Below are 12,580 nucleotides of genomic sequence, written 5' to 3'. Positions count from 1 at the left end.
ATTGCTTACAATTAATCCAAAATGTACAGGAAAATAACAAGTAAAAATTAATAATTCGACTAAAAAGTTAACGTTTTAAACCAGAAACAAACGTGACAGACGGGGTTGATGCCTTTATTGCTTAGAATAAACATGCCACTTCCTCCCGACAATCGTTTAAAATCTAAAATATACAACAAAAAACAAGTGAAAAATAATAATTCGACTAAAAAGTTAACGTTTTAAAGCAGAAACAAACTTGCAGACGGTCGATGCCTTTATTACTTGGACTAAAGATGCCAAAATGTACAGAAAAAACAAGTAAGAATTAATAATTTGACAATTTGACTAAAAAGAAGTTAACGTTTTAAACCAGAAACAAACTTTACAGACGGTTTGATGACCTTACTGCTTACAATAAATCCAAAATGTACAGCAAAAAACAAGTAATTATTAATAATTCGACTAAAAAAGTTAGCGTTTTAAACCAGAAACAAACGTGACAGACGGGTTGATGATATTATTGATTAAAACAAATCCAAAATGTACAGCAAAAACCAAGTAAAAATTAACAATTCGACTAAAAAAATTCAATGTTTTAAACCAGAAAGAAAGTGACAGACGTATTTGTGACTTTATTACTTAAAATAAATAAAAAATGTATAGCAAAATCAAGTAAAAATTAATCATTTTACTAAAATAAAAGTTAACGTTTTAAACCAGTAACAAACGTGACAGACGGGTTGATGACGTCACGCGAAAACCCTCCATCCATTCCTGTAGACGACTCACTCTCGAAACCGCTGGGAGTGGGATCAGCTCAAGGTCAAATACGTCAAATTGGTGCTCTTACCGGAATACCTCTGAAGAGTAAGTGTGTCGATTTCCATTATATTTTTTTTGTTTGTTTTCATTATACACTCATTAATGCTTCGGATGGTTCTCGATGCTATTGATAAGCCGGGCGGCGAAAGGTGACATTTGTTATAGATATTAGAAATGTTCTTTTAATGTTACGGTCAGCTGCTGTTCGGTCGTATGGGATCCGGTAGACCTACTTAGGCCTATAGGACACGAGGCGACTAGGCCTCAAAAAAGTAAAAATATTAAAAAATAATAAATCGATAACGGTCAGCACGCTTGGTTTTAAACTACTAGACCCGATACATTAATAAAATTAGTCCACGACAAACTAGAGATTTGACAAAACTTTCCTCCTATCTGATCTTGTAGGCCTAGGATAGGCTATGGTCGTGTGAAGTCACGGCTAGGCCATATTTTTATTATTTACATTAAAAGAAGGAATGTTAATTCCTAAATAGGCTAGACTAGGGAAAGTTATTTTTATGCTAATCTTTCCACCATAGGTATCTGATCGTATAGGCCTAGGGTAGGCCTGGGGTCGTGCAAAGTCTTAGGTAGGCCGTATCTTTTAATATACGTACATCAGTAGGAGTTAGCCTATTAAACTGGCAAATTTTATTTTTACTATTTTAATGAGATTCCTGCAATTTTGATGAGCCTACACTTCCATTGTATTTAAATATTGTTAAAAGTTACCTATTAAAATTTTGTAGCCTAGCCTATAAGTAGCCTATCGTGGGAAACCAGGGTGTCGGTGGGGACGGGGATGGGGGGAAGATACGATAAGAGGTATGCAGCCTTATTACCCTAACCCAATTTAGGATGCCATGTGCTGGTAAATAGGAGAGAGGAACCGTTACTATTTGACTTGAGCCTCACAACCTAACCTTACCTAACCCCAGATTCCCTTCGATAGGCTACCAGGCAAAAGATCTTTTAATGGCTTTTAACAAAGCATTTTCCAGTAGAAGTGTAGGCCTATCAAATTTGCGATGATCCCATCGCAATCATAAAAGTAAAAACTTCACCTACTTACTAACCCATCCTATGAAGGTAAATATTGAAGATACAGATCAGCTTAGACTTCACATGATGATAGGCCATATCGAGGTCTATAGGACCAGATATGGGAAAAGTTGAGTATACCACCAATTTGTCTTAGCGTATTTATTAATCTGTTAGCGTAGTACAAAAACCAAACGTGTAGACCCGTAAAGGCTTATTATTTAGAAATATTTTACTTTTCTGAGGCATAACCGTAAAGGTAAAATTTCTCTGTAATGTAACATGTTGAAGGAATTTTTCTCAACATGTTAGAGAAATTTTTCTATGGCAAAGAATTTCAAATCTGTCCAAATCATGTTGTAAACTGAGAGATCCATATTTCACAAATTTTATAAATTTTGATATTGAAACATTTGGAAGCATCATGACGTGTTGATAGGTGTAATTCACCGAAGAACAAATGGTATTTTAGTAGTAGTCTGTTGAAAGGGAATATTCAAGAACACATGGCGTAACACTGCATGTATAAATTACAGCGCAGCTCTGCAGTGATATGTTTTATGCCAGAGGTAAAGGATAGAATATCTTATATTGGTACAGACAAAAAAAAGCAATAGGCTAATCAAACAGAATTGCCATGTAAAAAGAGTATGGTTATAAAATTAATACTGTCTTGTAGAAGATTCTAGGAAGTAAGTACTGTACAGTAATATAGTACTTAATTTTCACAGTGAAGATCCATTAAACATCATGGGAAAGGTTATAAAACGTTAAATGTTGTCATAAGAAAATCCTGTTGTTAGGTTACAGAAGGTACTCTAGCCTTGCTGTTCCAGGAGTTTGTTGATATTTTATTATCACATTTTGATATGTAATAATTTTGTGCATTTTTTGTAGCAAAACAAACTGCAAATTTCTAATAAGTACGAATACACTGCAATATAGCCAAGGCTTGGCTTTTAGGGTAGTCTGTCCTTTGCTTTTAGGCTAGCCTACCCTTCAGAGGATAGACTGGATGCTGCAAGAATCGATAAACAGTATGTGCAAAAGTCATTCTTGGAAGGCAGCGAGCTAATGCTAAGATTTCAAACTATATGGACCTGGCTTATAGCTTGTGTTAGTATACTAGTATACTGGTATTGGCCATCTAGAGAGTTACGCAAGAATTCCTATTTATATGACCATATTTATATGATCCAACTCCTTGATGCTGGAAGGTGTGCATTATAGGCTAGATTGCTTTTTCTCCATTCCTTAATTTTACTTCAGGCATAATTACAGGATGTAAGGTTAGGCTGATACCCTGATATTGTTGTGGTCTTGATGACAGGCACTTACATTGGTTTTAATTCCTTGTTTGTTGTATTTATGACCCATTCATTGCTGAAAATAGTAGGGCAGCTTGATGTTATAACTGGTACTTATTTTGAAAAATATTTGTTAACATGGATAAAGTATTGAACAGGAATTTCAGGGAAAAAATTCCATTTTAACCAATCTAACTATATTGATATACATTTGACTGGTTATTCCATAGCCATAATCATTGAACATGCTTCAGCATGGTGATATAGTATATTGGTATAGCGATCTATTTTTGTATGTAGTTATTGGGTGATATAGTATATTGGTATAGCGGTCTCTTTTTCTATGTAGTTATTGCATTATAATATATACATTTTACTGTTACTTTACTGTGTAACAAGACACCTAGTCCTTTTAAATTGTAGTATGTAGCTATGTATCGAGGGCAGAAATGTATGGTCTACAAAAAGTCAGGAAGGAATGTGTGTTAATTACTGTACTATATAAGAATTTTGAAGATTCTAAAGTAATGCACAGTAACTGAGTGCCATGATATAATAGGATAAAAGCATGATGCAGAATCGTTGTTGATGATATGGCTTTTTTTGTGTGTGTGTGTGTAAAGTTAGTTGAATGGCAATCTAAATAACCAGCACCTAGTTCAAGTTCACATGGGAACAGATATAGCTCACAATCTTTGGTGATAAATTGTTTAGATTTCAGTGCATGACTCAATAGGCTCTCTCTCATTTTTACCAACCTAGCTTAAGTGTTTTGGCAAAGGTTGCAATTTTCTTCAAATCTGTTATCTCTCTGGCTCGGTCATCACCCTGTCAAAACAGGCAATTGAAGCAGTAAAAAAATTTTTTTTTTTTGTTTTGGACGCTTTTTTTTAGGATTTATGGATTAATAGATTTGTTACTCCTTTTATTGTTGAAATTATCTTTCTTATTTTTCATTTGAGTGTAGGCTGCTTTTTGTATTTGTTGGTTCTTGATTACTTGCTTCTTCTTGTATAATACTAATTTAAGAATGAGCATTTACAGGAACTAGAGATTTAAGGAGTTTGTGCACATCCACAAACGACGGAGTTGTTGCTTTTGTGTATCCTACTAATTCTGGGAAAGTGAGGTCAGCTCGCTGGCAAGATAAACTGGTTATAGATCTTGGAATTAAAGTTTATGAAGCCTGAATTATATTGAGGACAGGGCTCCAGCTTGATACATGGTACCAGGTTCTTTTGTATCTGTTTTTTCTGTTTATTTAGCCAGTGTTTACATACTTAATTGTGTTATTTTTTCATACTGTTGTGTGTTTGTTTTGTTCATGTTTTACTATAGCTGTACATTTGATGACTTTGTGTCTGTATTTTAATATTTTAATATACAGTACATAGAAGCGTTGCCATCAGTTAAAGCTTTTCTGACAAGTAGCTTCATGTGTATGAGTCCATTATTATAACAATAATGTAGTCATGCAAATAATGAAGTGGTACTATCATGTCAAGAAATTCTTACTCATTTCAGTGGGATAAATGTATCTTTGGTATCCTGGCTTTAGACTGCCCTCATTGACTGTCAGTGGACCTGACAGTCAATATGGAGTCATTGTTTTAATGTCAGGTTTTCCTTTTATTGGATATCTAAGATGTGTTTGGATGACTTTCCACCTCTTGTATATCACTGTTTGCCTTGATTCATCTAGAACTCCTGGCCTTCACATTAGCCATCTGTATCTACTTAGTTAGACTGACAATTATTTGCTTCACTCTTCACATGCTTAAATCATCTTGGTTTCTGGATAACACTTTATTATATCAAGGACCCACCTGTTTTGTATAAGTATCTGCGGTTGTTCTTGTATACGTTATGTATGTATGCATTTGAATTTATCTACACAGTTTAGTGATGAGAGAGAGAGGAGAGAGAGAGAGAGAGAGAGAGAGAGAGAGAGAGAGAGAGAGAGAGAGAGAGAGAGAGTCGCATAGGGAAAGAAAATTGATAATATAACGGATTTTTATTGATAGTAATAAAAGAATAAGTTTAGATTTATGGTACCAAGCAATAGAAGAATATATAGTCTTATAGTAGAGTATTAGCAAACATCGCATTTATCATGAGAGAAGGGCGAGATTGACAAAAATGCAAGCATGTTATGAGGACTGGGCTTAGGGCCAGGTTAAGGGCTTAGGCCCTTAGGGCCTTCCGTGGGCTCTCCTTCACACCTACAAGTGTCAACCTCTTACGTAAATAGGTAGTGAGTGTATCTGTTTACTTAGCATATAGATAATTGTTTATGGGACATTGAGTGTTAATTGATCCTGTGGAAGGTATGTTGCACACTTGTGGAATTTGATATTAGTTATTACTGTATGCTAAATAACACACATACTTCCATTAGTGCTTGCCCCAAAAGAATCGTCTTTATTCGCATTTTACGTGTTTATTTCTTTTATCTTTTAAAGAGACTGGACCAGCAGTTCTTGAATAAATTTATGCTAATGATCGTGTTTAGCGATGACATAGGCTGCACTCAAGGCCATGGCAAACTGCGAACTTTCAATTTTTTTTCTCTCTCTTCAAAGGTTTGATGTTATCTCTTGTGCCGTAAGTTTAATCACGATATATTTGTTTCCAGATTGGTATACGTTATGCCGGATATAATGAAAAAAATCATGGTATAATGAGCTCATGAGAAAAAGTAACCTTTGGATCGTCAAGTTTAGGTATCTCGTATTAGCCTGTAGAAGACAATCGACTGGCGCCAGGCGGGAACGCTGTAAGGCACAGAAAACGCCTGCAAGTACAACCCCACCCCACACCCCCTGCCCTAATCCCCGCGAGCCATCTCCATACCCCACCGCCTCATCGAGCCACTTGCCATGCCCCCCCAACAGGAGCTTCTGCTCTTCCAACCGGTGCTGCTGCTGCTGTTTCTCTTCACTCTTTCTCTCTCTCACGCCATTCGCTTTTCCCCTCCCGGTTACGTAACCAGACTCTTATAGTTACTGCACTTGGCTTTTATCTTGGTGTAGCCATGTTGGTACGCCTGTTTTATCAGTGAAAAGACATTCAAATTGAAGTTTGTTATACCCTTATCGTTGGTTGTACAGCGTGTGGTAGTTCACGTGGCTTTACAGAAGATGCTCTCTCTCTCTCTCTCTCTCTCTCTCTCTCTCTCTCTCTCTTCTCTCTCTCTCTCTCAGACGTATAAACACTTGACCTGATCTTGTTTGGATGTTGGGTACACCCTCAAGGTGACACTGAGTTGAGTCTAAAATACTAATAATTTATTTATTATTATTGACGATACAGTGCCAGCACGCCGATGTTGGCAAGTTGATTAAACTGTAGGCCACTTGCATAACCATGCATCTGCCCCCCCCCCCCCCCCTACCCCCCCCCTCCACCAGACAATGGGATGTAGTTGATGTAATGCTGCTGAATGGAAATGATTGGGGAAGGTCAGCTAGCTGGGCTTGCTTGCGTGGCCCCGTCGCTGTTACTAACCAGACTGCTTCTTATAGAGGAGGCAGGAGTGGCGCTTGTCCGTTCAGGCTAAATTTGGCTTTCACTTGTGGACGCAGATGTGTCGCTTCAAAGTCGAAGGACACGTCCAGGAAGGCAGTGGCCATACGCACTCTTACAGACGCATACGTAGTAGTATACCGTACCGCGTCTTTTCAAAAAAACGTTTATACACTATTATTACTATACTATCAGGGACATGGAATGAAAAATTAAGATAAGAGAATGTTATCATCAGTCTCAATCAATCGGCGACTTAAAGTATGCAGGAGTTTCTTAGTTTAGTTTTACTTGTGTTAAGTATGATTGTTTATTTTTATATCGTTCCTTCATACGTCACTTGTTTATCTTGCCGAATATTCAGGGGAATTATATAGTTTGGGGGGGGGGGGGGGGAAGCTGGGTTGGGGGGGGGGGGATTGTGGGTGTTGGGGCGGGGGGGTGGGCGTACATTCAGGATTCCGTCATTGCTAAGGAATATCAGATGACTGCAATTTTATATAACTGCACCACGTATATTTTCAGGCCGCCCCCTGTTGCGCCTATCCTATTACTTCTTGTAAGATTCTCTCTCTCTCTCTCTCTCTCTCTCTCTCTCCTCTCTCTCTCTCTCTCTCTCTCTCTCTCTCTCTCTATATATATATTATAAGATAGATATATATATATATATATATATATATGCGTGTGGGTATGTATGTATGTATGAAGTAACAAGTCATTCTTCTACGTTTTTTAAGCTTTTGATATGTTACGTCATTTCATGTAGTAAAGCTTCCGAACAGTGTAACTTGTAACTACTTTTCCCCTTGTTCCTATTATTTGTTATTATTTAAGATCAAATCATTTGGGCTCTGCTAGGTACTTTAATCACGACTCTGCCTGGTTCCCACACACCGTACCCCGAAAATTTGAAGGTGACACTTCTATAGATTCTGGCACATTAGAACTCATTGGTCTTTACGTAATAAATAAAAACATTTACTGTCTTGCCTCGTAGGATTTCTTTGTACGGAATCAGAAAATGTAACGGACGTACACGAAGATAAATTTTGATTGTCTTTTGTTTGAATCTCATATCACCGCGACCCCGTAGTCGGTTACACCTTTGAGACCTACCTATTCTCAAATTCCTTTCCAGCGCTGAATGACCTTTATAGGCCCCAGCGCGCGCCTCAGTGGCGTGGTAGGTATGGTGTTGGCGTCCTACCTAGGTGGTCGCTGGTTCGATTCTCGGTCATTCCATTGAGGAGCGAGAGATGTGTATTTCTGGTGATATAAGTTCACTCGACGTGGTTCGGCAGTCACGTTAAGCCGTTGGTCCCGTTGCTGAATAACCACTGGTTCCGTCAACGTTACCCTCGCGGTCACAGAGAAATGCTCATCTTTAAGATTAAAATCCATTAAGAATTTCTTCCGAAATTCTTAATTAAGAAACCCCATTAGAGGACATGGCGAAAAATAGAAAAAAATAAATAAATGAAAATAAATACATACATACATAAATACACAAGTGAAAATAGTGACAGAGAACATTTTGTCGTTTTGAATTACTATCCAAATTAAAATCACGGATATTTATTTTACTTTTTTTTTTTACATCAGAGAATATTTTGTTCTCTTGAATTAATATCCAAATCCAAATTAAATTCACCATCAGAGAACATTTTGTCCTCTTGAATTGTTATCAAAATTCAAATCCCCGGCAATATATTATCGTACCTCCGTTCATATTCTCCTTCCATCTTACTCACTTCCACCACCCTCTCGTTAACAATTGATTCAAGGAGTTGCAACTGTGAGGTTTTCCTCCTGTTACACCTTTCATACCTTTTCACTGTCAATTTCCGTTGCAGCGCTGAATGGCCTCAGTTGCGCCCTAGTGCTTGGCATGTACGCCAAAAGTATATGTATAAATCATAAATCAGGTAGTTTAGGTGGTTTTTTTTTTTAATGGTACAAGTGTCGGCATTGCTTGTAACTTAATGCCTTATCGTCCTGTGCTTGAAGGAATGTAGGCCCGTACCCAGAGTATTTTTTTCCATAAAGCTGAACCTATGCTTTGTAAATTTCATTTCATGTATAGGTATATATCATGTTCCTATTTATCACTCTTGTATTTCCTACTGCTAAAGATTGATCTTAATGTTTAATAAAAAAAAAAAAAAAGACTTGCCAAAAAAATACCCAAATGATTATGTTATTTATTACTTTGTAAATACAGTTCAGTGAAAAGGATAGTCACAGAAAATATGGACTTCCACCAGAAATTTTTGGGGTGGACCTTTCGACCCCACCCCCCCCTTTCTCTCTCTCTCTCTCTCTCTCTCTCTCTCTCTCTCTCTCTCTCTCTCTCTCTCTGTACAGGCCTGGAAGCCTTAAGTTTTCGGGAGTGAAACCTGACACCCAGATGGATTTGGGCTGCAGTGTCCCGTAGTTTTTCATTAATAGTTTTTTTTTTATTTATTTATTTAACTGGAAAATTGAAAAATTTAAGAATTTGATAGGTCTGGAGTAGTTTAACAATTCTGAAGGTTTGCCGTAGTTAGGGATAGATTATCACCGAAGTGAGAGATTAGAAATTAATATATATATTTTTTTTTTTTATTTGATTTCGGCTGCAGTGTCCGTCGTACTTACGATTTTTCGTTATAAGACTTATTTATATTTTTTATTGAAAGAATAAACGATATATGAACTGGTAGATCTGGAATAGTTTAGAAATTCTCAATTTTTTTAGCTCCCTAATTTATTCCAGTGCTGTTTATCGTCTCCCCCTTCCTTTGCGATCACTTTCCAAGGATTTCTCTTATTCTCATCGTTCTCTTTTTTTCTTTTGTACTTATTTTCTCTCGTGCGTTACATCGAACTTTTCAGAAGTTTGTGACGTAGTTACCTAAGTACTCCGTTTATTCCCAGCTCTCATTTTGTCGCGTACACACATCATACGTATGAAGTTTACCTATACTCACCACCAAGGTCCTCTTAAATGTATTGTGAGTAATATTTAAAGGACCTCGTCTTGCCACTGATGTTTCTGAAGTCTGACATACAATTAATTCTACAATGCTCCAACCTGTGGTTGCACTGTAGGCATTATTTAAGGTACTTTGCAACGTGCCTTCGGTCCCTAGCTGCAACCACTTTCGTTTTCCTTACTGTACCTCCTTTCATATTATCTTTCTTCATCTGCTTTCACCCTATCCTAACACTTGATTCATAGTGCAACTACGATGAGGTTTTCCTTCTGTTACCCTTTCAAACCTTTTGCTGTCAATTTCCATTTCAGCATTGAATGCCCTCATAGGTCCCAGAGCTTAGCCTTTGGCCTAAATTACTATGTTCAACTCAACAAATCAACAATGCTCCACTCATTTCCCAGTATTGATTTATCGTCTACATCGTCTACTCCGTATTGACTCTCGATCAACATACTCGTTCTTCAAATCTCTCTCTCTCTCTCGACCTTGAGGATCTAGTGGGAAGGTTGTTTGGTACGCGTTCTTTCACTCATTATGTAATAGGTGGGGTGATCTTCATAATCCCCCTCCCCCCATCCCAAGAATTCGCAGTACTTAACCTCCCAATTCTTTCAGGACCGAGTGGTTCGAGTATTTTTTGGCATTATCAGGCGTTTTTACTTTATTTTTCAAATAAGATTATGTGTGAAATGGTCGAATTTTGTTTTTATTTGTTAGGATTAGCTAATAATGATTGATTTCGTCTTGGGTTACGCTGAAGTAAATGATAAATTGATAAGTACAATGTACTGTGTACGTGATTATTTAATTTTTTATTTAGTTTGTATTTATTTATTTATTTATTTAATTGTTTTGTCGTTTGTACCATCTTGATAACGCGAAGGTTAGCTTATTCAGATAAATGTGGTGGTGCATATATATATATATATATATATATATATATATATATATATATATATAAAAATAACGGTGTTTCTGCAAGATCTTTCGACTCAACGTCCTTTACTTAGCAGACAACTGACATGCATGAGAAACTGAGAGTAAAAGGAAGGGTCGTATAAGTGACAGATAGGGATTATAAGGAGATTAGTACCTAGAATCCAACACACCTGGAGAATGAGTAACCTTTCCAAACAAGCATGAACATGGGTACAATTTAAGAACAAAAAGATTAAGTCCAACTGCTCAGACACAGGGACAAAACAATTAAAGGATACAGGGCGGCAGCTGACGACATTCAGATCTTTGGTAAACAAATACTACTCATACATTTTAAACATTTTAACATATATTACAAAGAAAATATCTATAAGGCAATTAATTTGTATTTAAGTCTGTGATTATATCTTTGAGGTCATTCTTAAACATGTTACAAATACAAGGGTCTTTCCTTCGTGGCTTATACCTTTATTTATGCAATTTATCACGTTCCAACTTTCGTGATTCAGTTATACACACACACACACACACACACACACACACACACACACACACACACACACACACACATATATATATATATATATATATATATATATATATATATATATATATATATATCTATATCTATATATATTATATATGTATATAATTTTTGCATTATGAGTCATTGTTTTGCCCCTATAATCATTATTAAATATTTCGGCAAAGTTTAAACGTTAATGTAAGTTGTAGTAGAGTAAGAGCAGAAATTATCGTTATTAGAAGTTAGGTCCACTGGGACTGGAATCGGAATATTCAGCCCTTGTAAGGATATGACGGTTAGTAGTAGTAGTAGTAGTAGTAGTAGGTTAATAGAAAGAATGCAGGTACCTATAGGAATGCTCCCCATCTCTTGAGACTTGAGGTGCCATAGGTGTAGTACTTCAGATTAACACGTATCGGCAATTTGTTGTGAAGAATCTCTCTCTCTCTCTCTCTCTCTCTCTCTCTCTCTCTCTCTCTCTCTCTCTCTCATGGGCAGCCAAGTGACTGAAGTGTCCCCAGCATCCCTGTTGTGGGATATGTGACTGACTATTATTTAGTGCTCGGGGTCACGTGTTGGAGTTCGCCGTGACCTCGGTTGTTGCTAAGGTCGGTCAGGCGCGTGGATGCGTTTCGCTAAAATAACATAGAAGAAGAATTATTATGTAAGATTATAAATAGTATATCTATATATATTAATATCAATAAATAGCATATATATATATATATATATATATATATATATATATATATATATATATATATATATATATATAGTGTGTGTGTGTGTATATATGTATGTATGTATGTATGTATACACATATACATACCTAGGTAGAGGTTTTTTCCACTAATTTGCACGTAAATTTTTTTTTTTATACTTTTGAATATTTTGTTACAAATACAACTAAATATCGAATTCAATTTTCCCTGGGACTAACTTACTCTCAAAGGGAGTTCTGTTATTGCATTCGCCCTTGCCAGGATTCGAACCTATATATATATATGTGTGTGTGTGTGTGTAGGAATTAGTATATATATGGTAAGCGCACTTCTCTGGCCAGGAATCGAATCTATGCCTCTAGGACAGGCATGTATATATGTTCGGATCTTGGCTAGGATAGATGATACCTTTTGGGTTTAAGTTGTTAATCATATACAATTCCTTTTGGGTGTAAGGTATTTGCAAGGTGAAATAGATTCGATATTGAGGCGTATCCTGGCCACGAGAGATGTACTTATCATTTATGATTCCTTTTGAGCGTAAGTTAATTTCAGTTAAAGGCGAATCCAAATTCAAAACACTTACTTCCCAATACATTTTCCCCTGAATCTGTCTAGTAATGCCTTCTACCACTTTGAACTGAACTTCCACTAAACAATTTCAAATCAAACCCCCTCTTCATTAGCCTATCGTATTCCATTTATCACCTCTTGATCAAACTATCTCAAAATGCT

General features: G+C 36.6%; 1 protein-coding gene and 1 pseudogene across 1 annotated transcript in view; one reads left to right on the top strand and one right to left on the bottom strand.

Annotated features, from left to right (window-relative positions):
* LOC135200003 (CTP synthase 1-like) overlaps window positions 1-12,580 on the bottom strand; it is a 155,460-nt pseudogene that overhangs the window by 49,039 nt on the left and 93,841 nt on the right.
* The window catches only part of LOC135200004 (glycogenin-1-like), a 247,778-nt gene continuing 235,928 nt past the window's right edge, over window positions 731-12,580 (top strand). Inside the window, exon 1 of the mRNA XM_064228206.1 lies at window positions 731-849. Coding sequence (XP_064084276.1) covers window position 849 — 1 coding nt within the window. The 5' untranslated portion in view covers window positions 731-848. The remainder of the gene's footprint in view (window positions 850-12,580) is intronic.

The sequence above is a fragment of the Macrobrachium nipponense genome, chromosome 26 (genome assembly GCF_015104395.2).
Source record: "Macrobrachium nipponense isolate FS-2020 chromosome 26, ASM1510439v2, whole genome shotgun sequence".
NCBI lineage: Eukaryota > Metazoa > Arthropoda > Malacostraca > Decapoda > Palaemonidae > Macrobrachium > Macrobrachium nipponense.
The sequence above is the reverse complement of the archived record's forward strand: the minus strand, read 5'-3'. Positions and strand labels throughout refer to the sequence as shown.